The 21,771-nt window shown below is 42.3% G+C and overlaps 1 protein-coding gene across 1 annotated transcript in view; it reads right to left on the bottom strand.

The window, feature by feature from the left end:
- Nucleotides 1-21,771, bottom strand: part of UTP20 (UTP20 small subunit processome component) — a 79,839-nt gene that overhangs the window by 42,190 nt on the left and 15,878 nt on the right. The window contains exons 15-28 of the mRNA XM_044982041.1: nt 21,077-21,182; nt 19,358-19,508; nt 19,064-19,126; nt 18,574-18,732; nt 16,687-16,763; nt 15,688-15,767; nt 14,556-14,799; nt 13,347-13,550; nt 11,510-11,600; nt 9,198-9,283; nt 8,347-8,472; nt 7,550-7,716; nt 6,509-6,717; nt 1,564-1,707 (exon numbers count right to left, since the gene is read on the bottom strand). Of these exons, the coding sequence (XP_044837976.1) occupies nt 1,564-1,707; nt 6,509-6,717; nt 7,550-7,716; nt 8,347-8,472; nt 9,198-9,283; nt 11,510-11,600; nt 13,347-13,550; nt 14,556-14,799; nt 15,688-15,767; nt 16,687-16,763; nt 18,574-18,732; nt 19,064-19,126; nt 19,358-19,508; nt 21,077-21,182 (1,907 nt within the window). The remainder of the gene's footprint in view (nt 1-1,563; nt 1,708-6,508; nt 6,718-7,549; nt 7,717-8,346; nt 8,473-9,197; nt 9,284-11,509; nt 11,601-13,346; nt 13,551-14,555; nt 14,800-15,687; nt 15,768-16,686; nt 16,764-18,573; nt 18,733-19,063; nt 19,127-19,357; nt 19,509-21,076; nt 21,183-21,771) is intronic.

Here is a 21,771-nt window from a genome sequence, read left to right as displayed (position 1 = left end):
TCTCTGAAAACATCCACTCAATGTGCAGCGGCAGTCAAAAAAGCGAACACAATTTTGGGACTCATTAAGAAAGGGATAGATAATAAGACTGAAAATATCATATTGCCTCTATATAAATCCATGGTACGTGCACACCTTGAATACTGTGTGCAGATGTGGTCGTTCCATCTCAAAAAAGATATAGTGGAATTGGAAAAGGTTCAGACAAGGGCAATACAAGGCACAGTCAACCTGTGGAACTCTTTGCCAGGGGATGTTGTAAAGGCCAAGACCGTAACAGGCGTCAAAAAAGAAGTAGATAAATTCATGGAGGAGAGGTCCATCAATGGCTATTAGCCAGGATGGGCAGGGATGGTGTCCCTAGCCTCTGTTTGCCAGAAGCTGGGAATGTTCTGTTCATTCCCTCTAGGGCACCTGGAATTGGCCACTGTCGGAAGACAGGATACTGGGCTAGATGGACCTTTGGTCTGACCCAGTTGTGGCTGTTCTTATGTACACGGTGCTTTCCAAACGCAATGCTCTGAGACACTGATTCAGCAAAGCACTTAAATCACATCCTGAACTGAGGCATGTGCTTTGACTTCCATGGAACTTTGCTGAATCGGAGTCTAAGTTTCCCAATGCTGGGATAGCTGGGGGCATAGAAAGAGAGAGTTGAAAGGCTAAGAGGGACAATAAACCAAAATTCTCTTCTACCTAATCAACTGAGGCAAGGTTATGTGCTTTGCATACAGCATGTAAGCTGCCATACTGGTAGATGAAAGAATGGAAGGAATAAATAAGCAAAATGAACAAAAATGGATGAAGGGGGCATATTATAGGTTAAGACTCCCACAGAACAGGAACAGCTAGCCCACCAAGGTACTGTCTGATACTATTTAGATGGTTTTCAAGTGTAAATACTCAGGCATTGTAGATTAGACAGATTAGGCATATAACAGATACCAACAGTACAATTTTGTTCCCCAAGAAGTGTCAGAGCAAGTAGTCTGCTTCAATGGTTAAAGAAGAGAGACAGAGTTTTAACTTTATTCAGATTAATCTGTAAGTCTTTTTCATTATGGCTTGAATGTAGAAGCAGCCCCAGTATTAATCAGATGCTTGACCCTCTTATTACGACGCAAGATTGGCCCTTCACACACATAATACAAGCAAATGAAATTAGAGATTTCTAGGCAAGTGTTAAAAAAAAAGAATTTCTATACATCTGGATATAATGCTTAAAATTATCCAAAAGTACAACGTTTGGTTTAAAAAGTCATACAAAACATATAGCATATAATCTGCAGTATCCCAAATTAAGGTTAATACATTTAACGATACAGTTTAAATACCCACATCCAAATATTCGGATACATCACTCATAAAAAGTGATATTAAGAATAGTTTGTGGAAAGCAAGTATAGCAATGAGTGTAGATCGTCCCTCAATAATTGAGAATTTAGGATAGGTTGTCCCACGTATATACAATCCATCAGAGAAGTATTTCAATCTCTTTCCAGACTTGCTTATCTTTACATACTAGATAACTCAAAATAAAAGGTATTACTCTGTCAACATTACCTGGGGCCATATCACTGCCTCAAAAACGGCATCAATCTCGTCTACTGTAAAGCGGTAGGTCTCAAAATCAGAAAAAAAATCAGCTACAAGTTTGATCCCAAGACGCCTCAAATTTTTCAGTGGGTTAATAGACCATAGCTGGATCTGGAAAAAAGAAAGACAAAAATATCTATTCTTGCTGAAAAACATAAGCTAGTTACCCTGCAATGAAATACTGTATTTAATCAATTGTGGATATGAGTGACTCTTGCTTGGACTACTGCACTGTTTCCTCTTGTTTTCTACCCTGAACAAGTTATCTTTATCTTGGAAAGATGATTTTCACTTTCTAAGGTCCCAGTCCTGCACTGAGTCACAAGGCTTAACAGGGACTCAGCACGGGCACGAGAGCCTACTTGCACATAGCTCGCTGAAGGACTGGGGCCAAACCCACTGTAAGCGGCTACTACAGCTCTTAGCACTGCCCTTAACAGATCTACATACCCCAGTCCCAACATTCAAACAGTACCACTCTACCCGTCCTCAAAAGTACCACCAGAAGAGAGCAGTGGAATTTGGCCCTATCTCAATTAATAACTTGTTGCTACGGAGAGCAATGATATGAATTCAGAGAAATGGGGACCCCATTTCTAGATACATTTGAATAAAAAATATTGAGATGGTTCACGGAATGCCAACCCTCCATGCCTCCTAACCCCTTCTCTTTTTCCCATGTCCCCTCCCTCCCTCCTATTTTACTTCCGTTACCCCACCCTAACATGCCATGTCTATGCAGCATTGCCTGGTCTTGCAGATAGGCAACTGCAAGATTTTACAGTTTGTCAAAATTCTATTGGAGCTCACATACATTTTTTTTGTATTTTTCGTTGTGTTTCTGTATGAAAATATATTAAATAAATTACCCCCCTCCACCCCCCAAAAAAAGAGCACAACCAAAACCAGTGACCAAAGGTGAGTTTCCTCTTAGCACATGAAAATGTGCTTAGAGGGAGAGAGAGGAATCCAGCAAAGACAGAGTGAGGGGAGGGCTAGAATGTAGTAACAAGACTTACGCTACCCATGCATTTAACATTAACAATGTTACATTCTCTAGCTTCCCTTAGGGAAGATATTCAACACTGAGATAAAGCATGCTAAGCAGGCATCTGGTTATAATATTACAGCCTTTTCTGCTGGGCTCCTCTGGGAAGGACTACATTTATGGCGACATGTGGAGTACAGACACCGCATGCCTCCCTAGCATGGGTATAAACAGCAGGGCAGATGGCAAGGCTCTGCTTAGGTGAATGGAATATAGACACACCAGGACCCTGTGGGTACGTACCCTACACAGCTCTCTGCACACCCATGCAGTGCCTCCCCTCTTTACAACGCTATTTTTACCAGTGTAGCATCCCGCTGCCAGAGCCTTTCACTGTCACACGTAGCTACAACTGCAGCGAGTGTGGCTGCAGCCTGCCTTTTGCTGTGGTGTGTAGCTACACATCCCCTACACTCCACAAAGTGTAGACAAGGCCTCTAGGTAACACTTTCAAAAGCTTCTAAGTGACTTAGAAACTACTACTTCTTCCTCTTATCCCACCATCTAGGGTCGGGTCACCGTGCAAACATCTGCCATCTTCATCTGTCTGAGGCAGCACTAAGGTCCATCAGCTTACCATCTTCTTTGATGCAATCCACCATCGCTTCCTCGGGGTCTCTTTCCTACCACCCTCTCCTGCCACACCATCTTCCCCAGGTCCTCTTCATTCACTCGGTATGTCTTCCCAGATTTTGTCAGCCACATCACGGACTGAGACTTCCATCCCAACGCTTTCATATCACAATCCATCCCTTCGTGGGACTGTATTACACAAAGACATCTCATCTCGAACATCTTCAGGCACTGAACTTGCTGTCTCTTTACTGTCCATGCTTCTGCACAATACAGCACTGCGGGGCACACCACTGTTACTTACAGTTGGGCTTTCAGTGTCAGTGAGATGTTATTCCATTGTCTTCCAGAACTCCCCTGTCTGGACTGTATCTCGCATTCGTGCTCACTGTTATCCACAACCCAGCTGTCCAGATACCTGAACTGCTCAATCTGGTTTAGTCATACTCCATTAATCTCTATATTCAGTTTCCCTGAGGCACCTCTACCTACCCATATTACCTCGGTCTTAGTCATATCCATTTTCTTCCCATGCCAGCTTATCTGGCCCTACCACTGATTTACTAGTCACTCTTGCTCTTCTTCTGAGGACACCCTTATAGCTATGTCATCTGCATATAGCAGCTTCTCACCTTTCCCATTGAGATCTTCCAACAACACAATAAACAGCAGCAGTCTAAGGGCCCCAAAACATGTTCAGATCGCTGTTTTAGGTGATATTAAATCCTCAGACACGCCATATTTCCTCAGCGCTAGTGTGAGCATCTTTCTGTCCATGTTATACTATGCCTTTTCTAGGGCTACAAGAGCCCAGAAGCAATCCTGTTGGTACTCTAACTGCTTCTCGATCACTTGCCGAATTACAAACATGGCATCTGTGGTTCCTCATCCTTTCCTAAAGCTGAGCTGTTCTTGCCTGAGGAGGAGTTCCAGCATTTTCCTAATCCTAGCATCCAAGATGTGTTCCAGTACTTTCATTCTACGTAACAGTAACTTTATCCTTCAACAGTTCCCACATTCGTGGATGCTCCTCCGCTTATGTACTTGGACCAAGATAGACCAGCACCAATCTTTGGATATTCACGTATCTTGCCATATGGCTTTAACTAGGGGTCGGCAACCTTCGGCATGCAGCCCATCAGGGTAATCCATGCGCGGGCCACAAGACATTTTATGTTGACCGTCCACAGGCCTAGCCCCCTGCAGCTCCCAGTGGCCGCAGTTCGCTGTTCCCACCCAATGGGAACTGCGGGAAGCGGCGGACAGCACGTCTCTGCATCCCACACCACTTCCCGCAGCTCCCACTGGCCAGGAACGGCGAACTGCGGCCACTGGGAGCTGCAGGGGGCCGTGACTGCAGTCAATGTAAACAAAATGTCTCGCAGCCCGCCAGCCAACCCTGATGGGCTGTGCGCTGAAGGTTGCCGACCCCTGCTTTAACCACTCTGTTCATCCATTTTATGCCTCTCTCACACAGGACTTTCCCCAGGTCCGCTGTCACTTCATCAGTCCCACCATCTTACTGTTCTTCATTATCCAGACTGCATTTCTCACCTCTTCCTTCACTGTGTCAGATTCAGGCACCACATTAGGATATTGGCAACTCTTCCAAAAAGGGGTTTGCCTCATTTAAGAGACTCTCAAAGTATTGTTTCCATCTCACCTTCATTTTTTCAGGTGTTACTAGCAGTCTCTCCTGGTCATCATTTAGAAATTGTGCTGCAGTCCCATCCTCCTTCCCTTTGCATCTGATTTTTGCAGTACTATAGATCTTTTGGCCAGCCAGATGTGGGTGGTTTACAAGCTCAGTATACAGGTCATCTATGGCACTCTCTTTGTCCTTCTTCACTGCCTTCTTATCAGCTCACTTTGCTTCTTTGTATTCGCTTTCATTCACACTCGATGTGCTTGTGTCTTTCTTTATGCACCGTTTTCTTATTTCAGATCGCTACCTGCACTTCGTCGGTCCACCACAATACCTCTCTTTCCCTAGATTTCCCCCAGCTGTACTGTCCACACACATAGATTCCTCTTCTGCTGCTGCAATCCTCACTCTTTTGATGTGGTTCCATTCTTCCTCAGCCGATATCAAACTTGTTTCCAGGCACTTATCTGACCTGCTTGTACAAACTTCTCTGCTGTCCTTCCCCTTAAGGTCCCCTGCTTTAATCTTGTTTCGTTTGAGCTTAGTTCCCTCCTTGTCCAATGCTCAACCGCAATCTTTATCACAAGAGGCATGATTTTTGCTACTAAAAATCCAAATGACAGATGATAATTTTTACACCAAATAAACTGAATCAGATTCCACGTCTACTCAAGCCAGAGGAAGGAGATACATAGACCTCTTCTCAAGGGGCATGCTCTAAGGACATGGACAGATTCCATATTGAAAGTGAACAGTAGGAAACAGTAAAACTGTAACTGAGCTCAGAACTACAAAAGTAGATATTTAACTCTTTAGGCAATAACATCCTGCAATAAATGACTCTCAAACCCACAGGAATTTCTTGTAATGATTATCCAAGATAAACAGATTTCTCCTATCCTTTTCTGAACTCTTAACACCTCACTAGCTAATGAAGTGTTAAATTAAGTTTAGCAAGTGACAGCATAGCACCACAAATACCTCTCTAAGAGTTACTCAGTCACAGCTGATGGTGAGAGACGGCATTACTTGAATAACTTTACAGTACAAAAGTGATTACTCTAGAGACAAATAAAATTACTTTTGCACTACTGTAAACTGGATTATGGACTGTAACCATCCTAAAATTACCCTTCCCTTGTTGCTGGCCACTGCTACAGCACTTAGAGCAGCACAAGGGGAACCATGATATTAAAACCAAAAAAAAAACCAGACAGAATTTTTCTTTACCTGTTTAAATTCAAGTCCAGAAAGGGCTCTAGTTGCCTCAAACTTCTAGTTAGTGTGTGCACTTTGGCTTAAGGAAATGCAGTGTTTTAAAAAAATGAATTTGATATTCAAATTCTTGTTTGTATGAATTTTTAAAACATTGCGTGTAACGTGCATGTTTTATTAAATAAATTCAACACTGTGACTGACTGAAATGCCAACAATTTAACAGCATTTTAAACAACTATTTAACAGCAATATACTCTTTCTATATAAACACTGCGGCATTTTAAGACCAATCTTGCTGGCCTATACTTTTATCCATCTTTCTGTTATTCACTGGTTTCTAAAGCTTTACTCCTTATTGGCACTAAGCATAATTTGAACCAATAGAGTTGAAAAAAAAACACACACACACGCAGTATCATGTTCCTTACCTTCTCTCTTTGTTGAAGGATGTGGGATACTGTTGCTGTCATACAAAGTAAAATCTGTAAAATCTCAGGTAAGTACTGAGTGATCAGATGGCCCATGTTTTTCAGTACAACCTCAAGGCTGTTGAACAGACTGTGCTGGCGGCCTAGAGGCAGGACTTGACATAAATCCAGTTCTGATATTGTTTGGAGTACTGCAACCTGGCAAGGTCCTACAGAAGGAAGGAGGACAGTGAAAATGTATCCGTTCATCTTTACCTTGGTAAGTAAGGACCCGATTTCAATAGGCCAAATGTCAATGTCTGAGGTTCCTCTCAATGTGAGAAAGGGTGGCAAATCTGGCCCTAAATTACAAGCCATTTAAATGCTCCTAATTCAGCTTCTTATGTAAAATTAACAAACAGCCCCAGCTGTCTATCATGGTTCTTATATGGCCCTCACTGCTGTAGTGTCAGAGTGCCTCACAATCAATGTATGCACTTATCCTCATAATGCCCCTGTGGCATTGTGCTCACCAGCCCTTCAGAAATGAAGGACAACACAGTAGTTAGGATTAGGGTGACCAGATGTCCCAATTTTATAGGGACAGTCCTGATTTTTGGGTCTTTTTCTTATATAGGCTCCTATTACCCCCCACCCCCTGTCCTGATTTTTCACACTTGCTATCTGGTCACCCTAGTTAGGATGCCAACCTGGGACTCTGGCATACTGGGTTTGATTCCCTGCTCTGCCACAGACCTCCTGTGACCCTAGGTAAGTCACTCAGTCTCTCTGTGCCTCAGTTCTGTAGTAACGGTACAGGAATAATAGTACATTGTACATCAGGGAAGGGAAACCGTGGCCAAGGGCTCAGGGGAAACCTTCACTCTTATTTAAAAACAACCCCCCCCCCCAAAAAAAACCAGTGCCATTGGTGCTTTAATTTACGCAGGCCCCCATTTCCATAACATCTAAGCCCCTCACAGTCCTCAAAGTATTTATCCTCCCCACATCGGTGAGGTAGGGAAGAACTATTAGCCCCAGTTTCTAATGGCAGAAGCATACCAACACTGAAGTGCTTCACAGGTTCAAAGAGCAGGTCCAGGAACATTCTAATCTCTTCAGGCAGCGAGCCAGCAAGGAACCTCAGAACAATTGACATACGAGTGCCCGCAGCAGATTTGCCCTGAGTTTTCCTTCCAGTTTTGTTTCTCATCCGCCCATAGAGAATTCTTCAAAAGCCAAAAAGAAATAGTATTCGTGAGTTCTCCACTACCTGCCTGTTTCTGAAGCATTGCAGGTGCAGTTTGGCTGGTTCACAATCTTTGTTCAGAAAGTTTAATTTGAACTACATGGCTTAACTAATGCTCCCCACTATTACCTCTATTGCTGCTTGGCACCCAGTAACACTACCAGAAAGGGTGCGCTCTTGCTCCCAACAAGGTCACTGGAAACTTTGCTAGTGATCTGAATGGGAGCACAGCTTAAGTATGAATTAGCAAAGCATTATGCTAGTATGAAGACAGAGTTATAGCTGAGGAAGCACTTTCATTGTAAAACGCTATTTCCATGTATTTATCAAATAAATGTAATACCCTGAGGGTGAAAATCTCTCAGATTTCTTCTTAAGCATTTAAGATGAACTTTTTTGGAAAATATGAGCTTAACTAATGCATTCAACAATACTACACACACACATGAGAATACCATGTACAGTAATGAATGAGGAGGCCTTAGTTGCTGTGAGAGCCATACATTTGTAACGTCTCTTTAAAATATCAGCCAGAAGCTGCATTATGTTTCTTCTATAGCCATCATTTTATTTTAATATGCAGAGTTTATGCAGTGTTTCACCCACACACCTCATAAGAACAGGAACAAGATCTGGTCGGTGTTGCATTTTAACTATAGTGTTCTCTTCGGATATGCTGAAATGAACTATTTCTTCTTTAAAGCTCTTATCTTCCAGTAACCTTTGCAAGTTCTCTCTGCAAGTATTAAACACAGTTATTTAAAAAAAAAATCTCTGTGCAATTTATTAAAGGATCACATCCTTACCCTTTTAACAAAGAGGTAAGTAAATCAACTAGCTCAACTTCATTATATAGACCGCTACTTTTCATACAGGGTTCTGTAAAGGCTATCATAGAGTGCTGTGCTGACAGTTTGACCTAACGGTTATAAAGAACTACAAAAATCCTTTACTGAAACGAACACAATTGACCACTACATACCATGGTGGGTCTGGATGAGGAAAAAGGTTTGGTTTGTTTTGAGAAAGAGTTCAAATCTGATAGATAAAAGATTTCAGTTTTTCCATTTCTGAATGAACATGACCCTGCTGCACTCCTCTGCCTTCTCTAAAACAAAACAGCAAATTCCTCTTCTCAGATATCTGCTTTTCAAGACTAGTCCAGGTTACCTTCTGTGACTGTATCTAGATCTCAGGCACAATGGCATGTAAGTGAAAACCTATTTTCTTCTTTATAGTCTATAAAAGCTTTTTCGATTTTAATTTAAATATAAATACGAGAAGCTTTTTTTAATTCTGTCCGTTTCCAAATTCAGATTTGGAATAGAAATATTAATTTTTCTTGGGTTCAGAAAGTTGTGGCTATTTCTCTTACAAGCAGATGATGTCAAAGATCATAAATATATGTTTGATGTGATACCTCATCATTGATCTGTGCTGGAAGAATTTTAAAGCTCTTACTTGTATGGCAGTAGGTGCGGATGCTTGTAAGTCATGATGCAGTCAAGGGCTACTTTTTGCACATTCTGGTCTTGATGGGACAACAGCTGAAGGTAACATTTTACAAGAAAAGAAAATTAGGAGAAAGCCCAAATAATACACACACTTCTCCTTATACCACTATATCAAGATGATTTGCTCAAGAGAGAATTCAGCCCTTAAATGGGGGGGAGGGGAAGTAATTATGTAACCTAAAGGGATCCACAATAAAGGGAATTTCATTTTAGAACAGTCATTTAAAAGTCACCAAGCAGCAAATATTTCCTATCACTATTCATCCAAGAGAGATAATTACAGAACACAATAGTTACTTGTTTCTAAAAAGAAAAAACAAAAACAAAAATCCAGGACATCATTGATGGTATATGATGGCATAGCTGCTGGAACTAGAGGTGCTGGGCTGCTGCCGCACCCCCGGACTTGAAGTGGTTTCCATCAGATCCAGGGTTTACAGTTTGGTTCAATGGCTCTCAGCACCCCCACTACACAAATTGTTCCAACGCCCATTTGATGGGTACAGCAATTAAACAACGCAATCATCAACTTGTGTTTTAACAAGTTACAGAGTGTCTTTTGCAAGATCACTTTTGGACCAGCATTGTATGTGTGTCACACTAGGTAAAATAATGGATCAGCCAAACCATTCCACAACGTTTGCGCCACATACATCCAAGTTACGAAAACGCACATAGAACATTAGATTTGTTAAAAAGAGAAATACAAGAGGAATAATCAAAACCCCATCAACAATAGCATTAAGGGGTGAATGCCCCCAGTGGCCAGGTGAAGAGGAATATGGAACATTACCAAAAACCTCACCTTTCCCCCACCTAGTTCTTCAATTTCATGGTAAACAGAACTGTGATCTGTTGTAACACCCCAGCATTCTGAAGGCAAGGTATCAATCCAGCAGTTGTGCTACAGCACAGAGCTAACAAATAGCAGACCAGGTAAATGGCTGTTTTGCCATACTGGGTTGTTCTGCACTCTTTAAAAATGTTGGTTAAATAAAATGTTTTTAAAATTTACAAATCTGGTCAATATTTTCCTAAAAAATATCATAGATGAGCAATCGAACCCACAAAGAGCAGTTTTTTCCTAAGCAAAGTGCAGAGGTTTACAGGAGTACAATGAATGCTGAAGCATTCCATTAGAGCAGAAGCTGGTGATCTGAGACAGGCTGAACACTGGGGAGCTAAAGCAGTAACACAGAATGAATGGTTAGCTGGTATATGCCAAAGGATGTGTGAATGATCTTGAATGATCAAAGTTAAGTTCATGTCTCATGGATGGTCATTCAACACGTGTTGTTAGAGACAAGATTTTGGCGATTCCTTTTGCAGAACACTTTTTACAGGGACTTATTTCCACAAAATTCAAGTTGATAAACTCAGCCCAGTTTCCGGAGGGAACACCCTTTAAATAGCATATCTTGGATTTATAATTTCCCTTAAAAATTACTTTTTCCCTTTCTCCCCATTTATGTTTAGAAGGGGACTTTTAGGCAGAGACAAGCCACACATGCTCCCTCTCTTTTCTCTCTCTTCACACCTCTGGCTACCGCTTGCAGCCTGTTTACATTCAGTTTCAGCTTTGCAGCCTGCTGTTATGGGTAAAACCCCCATGCAGAGCCCAACGAAGGACCCACACCATCAAACAACAAAGTGAAGAAACGGAAAAATAAAGAGAAAGGCATTTGTCTCTCCAATCTCTCTCAGCTATCTGGCATAGTTTCTCAGGACATGTGTACTCTACAGGCGCTACAGCGGCACAGCTGTGCCACTGTAGCATCCACTGACGATGGGAGAGATTTTCCTGTCAATGCAGGTAATCCACCTCCCCTAGAGGCAGGGAGGCTGGCTTAACTACAGCACTCGAAGAGTGTGAATGTCTCAGACCCCTGAGCGACATTGCTAGGTCAATCTGAAATTTAGATGTAGACCAGGGCTTAGACTGATGGTCATGACCAAATTTTCTTTCTCCATGGCTAGATGGAAAGGGGATCCTGAAACTTTCCTTTGTACCATGGGGCTACAATACAGAAAAGGTCAAGAACTGCTGAGTTATGGTAATGTTAGGAGTCACTTTTAACACAGTGCAAAAATTTTCAGATGGTGATATTCAAGTTGATGGTGTCCCTTTAAGACACAACTGCTGTACACTGCACTGCAACAGTCATTCTTTTTACAAAGAAGGACCCTTTGGCTTGGTGTTCAGATAAGACAGGAATATATCTGTTTATTAAGCAATACAAAAATGTTAAGTATTATTACCTGATTGTACAACTCATTTAACTTTGATTCCAGATACAGTGCACGTGGATTCGAAAACTTGGAGAAAACTTGCAAATGGGCTATTAGCTGCCTGAAACAAAAACAAAACACGCTTTTAACAATGAAACAGATACACACCCTGTGTTATTACCAACAGGCAGGAGAAAGGCACCAAGATTCTGAGTTTCTGCATGTCAGTATGTAGGGCTACATTTACCAACAGACTCAAATGGCAGTGGAAGGATTTGATGTATACCAGTGCAAAAGAGTGGTAGGGATAAACTGGACCTGGGGACGAGACTGAACCACCCAAGAACAGCCACATCTCCACTTGCTGGGGAAAGGGAAATCAACCATGCCAAAAATGATCAGGACTGGTCAAAAAGGTACAAGTGCAGAACAGCAAGAGTCTACACTGATTCAGCAGCTCCCTGCAGAGGTTCACACCAAAAAATTTCTACTGAATCTGCCACGTGATTCGAATTTCCTCCGCCCTGTCTAACCCCAGAAAAGGGAGGTGCTGTGACCATTACCTACCCTCCACAGTCAGTACTGTACTATGGTCTCCGCTGAATGATGACTAATGATGCACAATATGTGTCACCAGGCACACACTAGTCTCTCATATCACACCTAGCTCTTATTTTTTCATCATTTTCAAGGAGGAGTTTGTAATGTACGTTTTGTGAGAGCCTAAACTACAGTGGTGCAAATCTGACAGTATAATGAGGAGTCCAGGGTCAAGAGGAAAAGCGTTCACTAAAGAATTCATTAACAACTAGCCAGTAATCCTTTTACACCTTGGTTATTGCTACCAGCATTTTAAAAGTTTCCATTTAGGAACAAGAACATTGTGAAGTATAAGTTCAAATCTGGTGACAATCTGATTTTTGTAATTATTACTAATTCACAGATCGGAACCACTCAGCTCAGGGAACAGTACAAAATAATAGAACTGATAAAACACCTACAACTAAGCCAGAATAGACTAGAATTCATTGCATCTTAATGTGCAAGATGACATTTTTAAAGTTCTTTGTTGCTACAAATGTCATTCTCAAACGGGCAAAAATAGTTCATTTGAATCACCTAAAATGTGTATTTGACAGATAGCAGCAGGGTAAAAAGGCCATAATCAAGAAGTTTCAAAACTGTGTTTTAAGACACAAGCCATAGACAATTTACTCACAAAATAACTTGATATTGTTGAACAATGGCATCACAATAGCATATATTTATAGTAGGAAATACCAAAAAACCCTGTCCAGAACAAAAAGACATCAGGGCCAAGATTTTCAAAAATGGGTGTCTAAAGCTAGACTCTGAAGTCCATAATTGGGTGCCTGCAGTGATTTGCAATGCCCATCAGCTCCCATTGACTTTAAAAGAAAAGCAGACACAGACAGAGGCAACAGTTATTCACCCCCCACAAACACTAACTTTGGAATCCTGCTAGGGTTGCCAACCCCCGCAGGATTGTCCTGAGTCTCCAGGAATTAAAGATTAGTGATGAAACCTCCAGGAATATATCCAACCAAAATTGAGATTCCTAGACCCCGCACCATTTTTGCTTCAAATTATGCAAAGCTATGGCCTATTACCCATCTTAGGGTAGTGCCCCGCCCACTAGTGCTAGGTGTTGCATGGGGACAGGATCCACTCCCCCAAAGAGCTCATGAAAGACTGGAAGAGACGAAGGAAGGGGAAAGGGATGCACAAAAGCCCAGTGATCATAATCAAGTGAGTCACCCCATTCCTACGAAACCTTTTAAAACACCAAATGATTAACATTTGCATTTCACTTGCTCCCTGCCCAATCAAACAAAGCAAAACTCACTTCGCTGCAGCTCTTCTTGTTTTCTTTTTTTGCAACCCTTCAACCACTGGTTCTGCCATTCTCTCCACCTCCTCTTTCTCCACCTCCTGGGTAGCTTGATGCATCTCTTCAGTGGGTTTTTCTTCCTCTTCTACTGCACCTCTGTTTTCCTTTCTAAGATCCTGGGTTGGAGCCACCAGAGAATCTGCTGGGTAATACTCATTGCTATATTAAAAATAAATCAAATCAATCAATAGAACAGTATCTGCTGGGGTGAGGTTTATCTGAAGCTGTTCACTACTGGAAGTTCCAATTATCCACAGAGTTGTGCATCGTGACACTGTACAGTTGAAGATCCCCAAAAGGGGTTAATTTCAGCATGCAAATGGGCATTTCTTCTGTTGTGAATGGCAGAGATATTAAAGGAAGTGAGCAAATGTAAAGGAAAAAGACAATGAAAGGAAAAAAAATTAAAGGACTAAGATCAGAAAAATGTGGTGAGGAAAAAGAAGAGAAAGTGAATCTAAGTAGAATGGGAGAGTTTTTTTTAAAAGTTGGCAGGGATGTGTGAAAATGTGAGTTAGGAAGTGTGGGAATCGATGATGTATTACATAGTGGAAGCCCTCTCGTTAAAAGCAGTCTAGGCAAAGCACTGTAGGAAATACACTGTAAAGAAGAGTCAAGGGCTGGCAGGGGAAATAGAGCGAGGGCCTAACTCACAGCCTGCTGGAGTGACCAGAAAGACTCCCACTGATTTTAGTGGGCACCGAACCAGGCCCTAGATACACTAAAGGTATTTTCCTGTCTCTGTCTGAATAAAATTACATGCTTTCATTTTACAAACAAGGGAGACAAGGAGGAGCCTCACCTTCAAGTCTATTTCCAAGACACTTTACTTCCATTGAAGGTACACCCTTCCTAGCAGTAGCGAGGCTGTGTCGCCAGAACTCATTAGTACACTGGGGCTCAACACAGCAGCCAATTGATAGCTTACATTTCAGGTTGCTTTTATTTTTTCCACTCTCTCTAGCATAAGCCATGTTTAACAGAAAGGAAGGATCAATGTCAATATAAAATCATACCACTCTATGGATTCAGAGGTCTCAGGAAATAAAATCCATTAAAAAAAAAACAGACCACCTATCAGTTGTCTTATAGGGACCCTAGTAACTCTGCCTTCATTTATGACATTTCCAAGCAACATGTCTCATCACTGAACATGTCACTTACCTAATGAATCTCAACAGAAGTGGGGAAAGCTCCCTTGACCTGGGCTCCACTCTGTCTGGAAACTTGGCCAACGCCTTCCAAAGCAGAAACCGGAAGTTTGAGTAATCTGTCCGCTCACTGCAATCCGTTCTAAACCTCAGCTGCTCGAGATACAGGCTTCCCACGTTTCCTTCTCGGATCTTCTCACTCTCTGCATCTGTAGTGCCAGCCTGCTCTTCACTCAGCTCATCTTGCAGTTCCCTCTCTATATAGGAAACAAACCACGGTCCTCATTACTGCAAGAAAACTTCAAAGAGTTTATTCAGTAATTGCTGGTGGTGGGATAAATAACAGCAACTGTTTATATTAATGTTTGCCATCTATCCAGCAAATTCTGCTTAATATTGATCTGACTGCAACACAGGTTAGAAGGTACCCTGGGGTGTCAGAACTTCAGCAAGGGGCCTAACTTTAAGAAAACACAGCCCCAATAAATGGCTGTCCTTGTGACATACAGTGAATCCAGTATTCACATTCAAGAACAGGGTCGAGGAAAAGGGATACATTTGGCAGAAATTCTACTGATTCCATGTTGAACAGGGGGTGAAGAAGATTCTCGACATTACTGAAAATCCTCACAGACTCCTACTGTCCCTCATCATCATGGGGAGAGCCAGTCTAGGCACAAAGCAAGCACTGCCTGGTGCCCCATATGCTAGGACTCTGCAACCCATGGATTGCCCCTATTTGCCTCATGGCAAATAGAAATAATAATAATAATAATATATGGAGATATACCTATCTCATAGAAATGGAAGGGACCCTGCAAGGTCATCGAGTCCAGCCCCCTGCCTTCACTAGCAGGACCAAGTACTGATTTTGCCCCAGATCCCTAAGTGGCCCCCTCAAGGACTGAGCTCACAACCCTGGGTTTAGCAGGCCAATGCTCAAACCACGGGGAGGCAACAATTCTGACAGATCTCCGCTCGCTCCCTCGGGAAATGAGGCCAGAAGGGGAGGGGGAAAACTTATGTCCTGATTTTTCCCCTTTTGCTAGTTTGGCGCACACCAGAGCATAAAGCCAGAGCCCCGTTCATGAACCACCTGGACCATAGCTAAGTTAGTGTCTAAACAGCTACAAAACATGGATTACCAGCATAGACAGCCGCTTTCTCCAAGTGCTCATAATAGATTTTCCAGAACTGTTTATTCTCCATTTCATTTGCATGAGATCTAACAATAAACAAGACAGTAATTAAGTAAAAAATGTCATGTGATATTAGCCGGTTATACTGCTAGTATGTTCAAAGACTTGGTGTTCAGCCCTACTCGGCATGTAGGCAAGACATTTGCTGTGTGGGGCTATAACATTTCTTTGCCTTCATCTGAAGATCCCAAAGGTTCATTGTTATCAGAACAGCCTGGTTACAGCTTGTGAATACAAAGCTTTGGTACAGATGTTTTCAAGTCTTTCAATATTGCCTATGCAATCACATAGAACTTAAAACCAACACAAAGAGTCAGCGAGGATTCACCCACTGAAGATGTAGTTTAACATTTTCATGATTTCACTTCTCCGATGGGGAAAATGACACATTATATCACAGAATGTACAGAGAAAAAACTAAGTGGTCACAAGCCAGGCAATTCACCCTGACAGCTGACATTCCAAATTTAGGGTTCAATCCAGTGCCCATTCAAATCAACGGAAGCTCTTCCATTGACTTAAGTAGGTTTTGCACCAGGCCGTTAGTGAGGGGAGGAAGGAGAGACGGACTGATTTATTATTTATATAACACCTATCATATGATGGTCATAATAGCGTGAGATCAGGAGTTGGCTATCTTGGATTCGAGTCTGTTACCTTTACGTCCCAACCCTAGATGTAATTTAACAATACTTTTGCCTATAAGTTGTCTTTAATATTTGTGCCTCACAAAAACAAGTTAAAAAGTAACAGTCTATAAAGAGCAAGATTTACTTGACAGATCAGAGGCATTTCTGTGGTACCTCATGTTAACGTACGTCATGCTTGTGTGTATTTACATTTATTTTTAGGGATGCGACACATTTTTATTTCGTTTTTTTAAAGGCCCGGGGGCAGCTGCAAGAACACAACTGAGGCTCCCATCATCCACTAGCACATACTTACGTTATGAGCTCAACAACGGGATCCCAGAGAGGGCTGAAGTTAATATAGAGCATTCCCAGTAAATACTGAAGAGGCACCTACAGTGACACACAAGAAAACTTCGTTTTAAAAAGCTAACAATGATATTCAAAGTAAGTACAAAAACAGCTTCACTGATTGATGAACTGCAAGAAAAAGCAATAAAGTTAAGTTAAAATCTCTCAGAATCAACACCCATAATTAAGACATTTTGATTATTATTTGTACTCTGGTAGTGCCAATGCCACATCGTGCTAGGCTCTATACAAACACAGAAACAAGGAGAGTATTCCCTGCCCTGAAGAGCTTACGTTGCATTAGACCCAGGGCCCCATCTGGATGCAGTTCCTCACTGAGCTAAGTGACATATAGACACACACACAATCCCTGCCCCAAGGAGTTTACAACTCAAGAAGGCATGTTATAAAAGCACTTAAGTATCAGTAGTAATAAGTTAATATTTAGCTAGTACAGGAAAAATCCTGATCGTAGCAGCCTTGACAGTGTGAAGCCCACAGCAGCTCGGCAGCACGGTCAGATTCAGCAGCTATAGAGGGATGTCCCTGCAATCTATAAGGCCTCAATCCTGCAATGAGCTCCAAATAGGCAGACCCCTGAGCCCATGCAGAGCTCCACTGAGGTCCAATGACACAGAGTTTGTTGCCAGGTCAGGGGGTAATTTGCTAACAGCTCATCCCAGCCCTTCGCATCACCTCCACCTGCTTTCCTGTCACTACTCTTTACAGGAGTGTTTAGAACGTTTATCGAAATACCATCACTTTTTTTCGGTTTCTGCCCCTGCTAGATATTGAGGCAAATATAGTTTAGTCAGTTCAGGATAAAAACACCCAACAACAAGACATGCTGATCACCAACTGGAGCCAAAGGTATTTCCCAACTTAGTGCAACACTGCACATTTAAATGCATTATGGCACTTTATACTTTCCTCTGAAGCATCGAGCACTGGCCATTGGTGGAGAAAGGATACCGGGCTAGAGAGACCATTGCTCAGGTGGGACGTTCAAAAGCACTCAAGTTGTTGTCTTCTTTTGTGTGGCTTAAAAACAGCAATGTCAGATGTCCAAGCCTAGGCTGGCAATCCAATTGATTGCTTCCAGTGATGTGGAGTGGATAGCAGAGATACCACTGGAATATGGTGGTTTTGGGCACTATTCTATAGTTTGACATCTGTTTTTGGCAGTCACAAATAGGACTGTGTCTGAGGGCTTGTCTACACTTATAGCGCTGCAGATCTTAATGAATATGCTACCTATGCCGACGGGAGAGCGTCTCCAACTCCCAAGAGATGGTAGTTATGGCGACAGGAGGGCTTCTCCCATCAACACAGCACTGTCTACACTAGGGGGTCATGTCAGTATAACTATGTCACTCAGGGGTGTGGATTTTCCACACCGGAGCGATGTAGTTATACCGACAGAAGTTTGTATGTCCCCACCTATGGAGAAGGCAGGCGCGTAATACCATGCAATGTGCGGATGTGATTTAAAGTGAACCATATTTTCCATGGGAGCGAAAACCCGCATGGTTCTTTGGTTGGATGCTTGATGAGGTGTTTGTTCGGGATGCTGATGTCTTTCCACCTTGCTCACCATTAATCTTCAGGGGAAAGCCCCACGTCTTTGAGCTCTGGTGCTGCAAACTAAAGGGAGTCGGGAGCAGCAAAGTCCCAGTGACTAGTAATGAAAGTTGAGCTCCTAACTCACTCACGATGATTAGTTTCTTTCCAGCCTGCATTTACTGAAGCCTTCACAAGTCACTGAAAAAAATCGTGATGAAGTAAAATGCAAAATTTTCTTGCCTTATAAAAAGGAAACAATCCATTGTGCCTTTTGGCAGTAACTTCTCACCTCATGTAAAGGTCCATCTGGTACTGCAGACTGCACCATATCATGCCTCAGTTTCCTTAAATGAAGAAGTTTTTCTCTATAATCATTCACAGTGGCTGGCACGAGTTCAGCTTGAAGTAATATGGCAAACACGGACTGAAGCTCTCCTATTCCATCATCCTGAACAAACCAGTGAAATGCCTTTTGTTAGAGGATTCCTCTAGACAATTGTTTTGTCATAATTCACTATTTAAAGGCAGACCCTCAGCTGCTGTAAACTGGCATAGCTCCACTGAACCTGATGGAGCTACAGAGATTTCCATCGGCTGAGGATCGGGCCCATAAAGTTACAGTCTGAAAAAACAAACAAGTATCAAGGGAGCCCACTTTAGCTAAAGAACAGAGACTAGCATGTGTAACTGGCAAATAAAGTCAGTGTCAAGAAAACTGCTTATATTAAAAACAACACTCCCATGGTTTTGAAATGTTAAAGCAGCAATTGTAATACTACCTTGGTTGATGTAGGAAGCTGAGCCTCAAAATGACTTAAAATCCTTATTGTCAAGAGTCGGACCTATTAAAAGTGAAAGCATGTTTTAGAGGCGTACTGCAAACAGTGAAAGGCCATTGAAAATGGCACAATTTTAAAGAAATGAAGGGTATTCACTCTTGCACATAATTGCACATTTCACCTTTAGGCCTTCTTTATGCAGCTTATTTCAAATGCCGCTAGTTAAGAATTCATTTTTCCATTAAAACACAAATCATCTTGCACATATTGGAAACCGTTAGAAAAGAAGATTACCTTGGAGATGCTGGAGGAAATGTTTGTTTTCAGTTTATCAAACAAATCCATTAAGTTCTCATGGGAAAGAGGATGCTGGCAACCACACAAAGCCAACCTCGTATAATAGAGATCAGCCAGTAGCAAGGCCGATGGGTCTGAAGGAAAGGCGCTGAAACAAAATATTTATTATTGTACAAGGTGAACCACGATTAAAAAAAAAAAATCTCATATGGGGGAACCCTCTTCCCCCAAATGAGGATTCTGCTAGCACATGACACACCAGTAAGGTCTAAATTACACAGGGCAAAATGAGACATGTGAAGGTCTTTCATTTCCCTCTCTGCCTGTAACTGGACCTGCAGCTCTGTGGCTGGAAGGTTAAGCATGTGCATGCAGAGACCCTGAATGAGCAGGGACCTGCACAGGGGTGCTGTGAGGATAAAATCCATTAATGATTGTCAAGCACTCAGATACAGTGGTGATGTATATAGGGGCCCATATAGGGAGTAACGCTGCAAGTCCCCATTTGTTTTCTCTGGCTGGACTGGGAGAACTATGTTGGGAGATCATACAGATCTTAAACACTTTCTGTAATTGTTCAGTTATTATCAGGGCCCTACCAAATTCATGGCCATACAGATTTCACAGGAGAGACCGGCATTGCTCAAATTGGGGGTCCTGACCCAAAAGGGAGTTGCGGAGGGGGGCGGGGGGGTGTCACAAGTTATTTTAGGGGGATCACGGTATTGTCACCCTTACTTCTGCACTGCCTTCCAGAGCTGGGCGGCTGGAGAGCGGCGGCTGTTGGTCAGGCGCCCAGCTCTGAAGGCAGCGCCCCACCAGCAGCAGTGCAGAAATAAGGCTGGCAATACCATACCATGCCACCCTTCCTTCTGCGCTGCTGCTGGCGACAGCTCTGCCTTCAGAGTTGGGCTCCCAGCCAACAGCAGCCGCTCTGCAGCTGTCCAGCTCTGAAGGCAGCGCTGCCGCCAGCAGCAGCACAGAAGTAAGGGGAGCAGTACTGCAACCCTGTCTACAATAACTTTGGGCACCTCCCCCCATCAACTCCTCCCTACGACCATAAAATTGACCAAAATGAACTGCAAGTTTGGTAGGCCCCTAGTTATTATATATGTTAATTATTAGTTGAAGGGGGTTAATGGAGTAGTCAGTTTTCATAAGGGTTTATTAAAAAGTGGACATCAAAAGCGAGGTGCTCCCTCTTATTGCGGGAGAGTACAAAATAATGTCTAAAATCAATATCTAATGGGGGAATGGAATCCTCCTAAAACTGTAGGAGAATCCTCTAGACCACAACAAAAATTAAAATGTGATATTTATGTTTAGCCGAGACTATTTTCACTTTACTTTTTTTGTAAGTAAAACAAAATACAAGATTCCTGGCTGCAATCCCGCAAGAAAAAAAATCAGCATTGTTGCATTCACACATTCAACAGCAACAAAAGTTAATCTGCAGCTTTCACACAATTCAAAGGAGCAGATTGTTATTATGGAGATGGGGCTATAAAGCGTACGCCATACAGTACAGTTAAGCTGGCAGTGCCAGACAACATCCCTACCCCAGATGGCTAAAACCCTGAAAGAAACATGCTGGTGTAAGACAACAGGAAACAAACAAAGCAAGTGTGTTTGTTTTGCTTAATAGCCTTTAAATAAAGGCAAAGTTATCTCTTCACTGCATTAAGTGGAACACCAGAGAGTCAAGAATTCACTTACCTCACCAAGTTCTTCACACGTTCCACAGGTAACAAATGGAGAATTTCAGAAGATTCTGCTAAACTAAGTAGCGTGTTCACAGCTTGACAGGCAACAAACAAGCTTCCTAGGGGCAGAGTTAATGGGAACAAACTGTAGTTATTCATTCACATTGAATTCCTGTTTGTAAAGTGCTTTGGGATCCTCAAATGAGAGGTGCCACAGAAGTGTACAGGATTCTAATGTAATTTCACATGCTATAGAAATACAAATGTCATTTGTGGGCTAACTGCAGCAATTCAACATTTATCACCACCCACAATGAAAGTTTAGAGTAGAATTCTCCTCTGATTATCATGGCAGATCTCCATCTTGAAACGCTGCTGTCCCTGAGCGTGCAGAATGCTCAGTTCGTGTCTATGTGAAGTCTGGGCACATGGGGAGAGCACAGTACTGACACTAAACTCTGCTGTGTGGGTCTCAGAGAATTTTGCTCAACAAATGGTGCTTGGGAAACCAGAAAGCTGTCAAATGCATTACTGAAAGGAAAGGGGTGAGGAGGGGGGACACGATAATTGTGCAAGCATCCATATATCCTTGTACCTTGGAAATGCAGGGTGGGGTTTGCAAACCCATCTACATGATTCAGAGGCTCAATTCCCATTAAAAATATATGGGACCAAGATAACTCTGCAAGTAGTTTCCTTTCTGCGCCC

The sequence above is a fragment of the Mauremys mutica genome, chromosome 1, assembly GCF_020497125.1.
Source record: "Mauremys mutica isolate MM-2020 ecotype Southern chromosome 1, ASM2049712v1, whole genome shotgun sequence".
NCBI lineage: Eukaryota > Metazoa > Chordata > Testudines > Geoemydidae > Mauremys > Mauremys mutica.
Note: the sequence above shows the minus strand (reverse complement) of the source record. Positions and strands in the feature narration are given on the sequence as shown.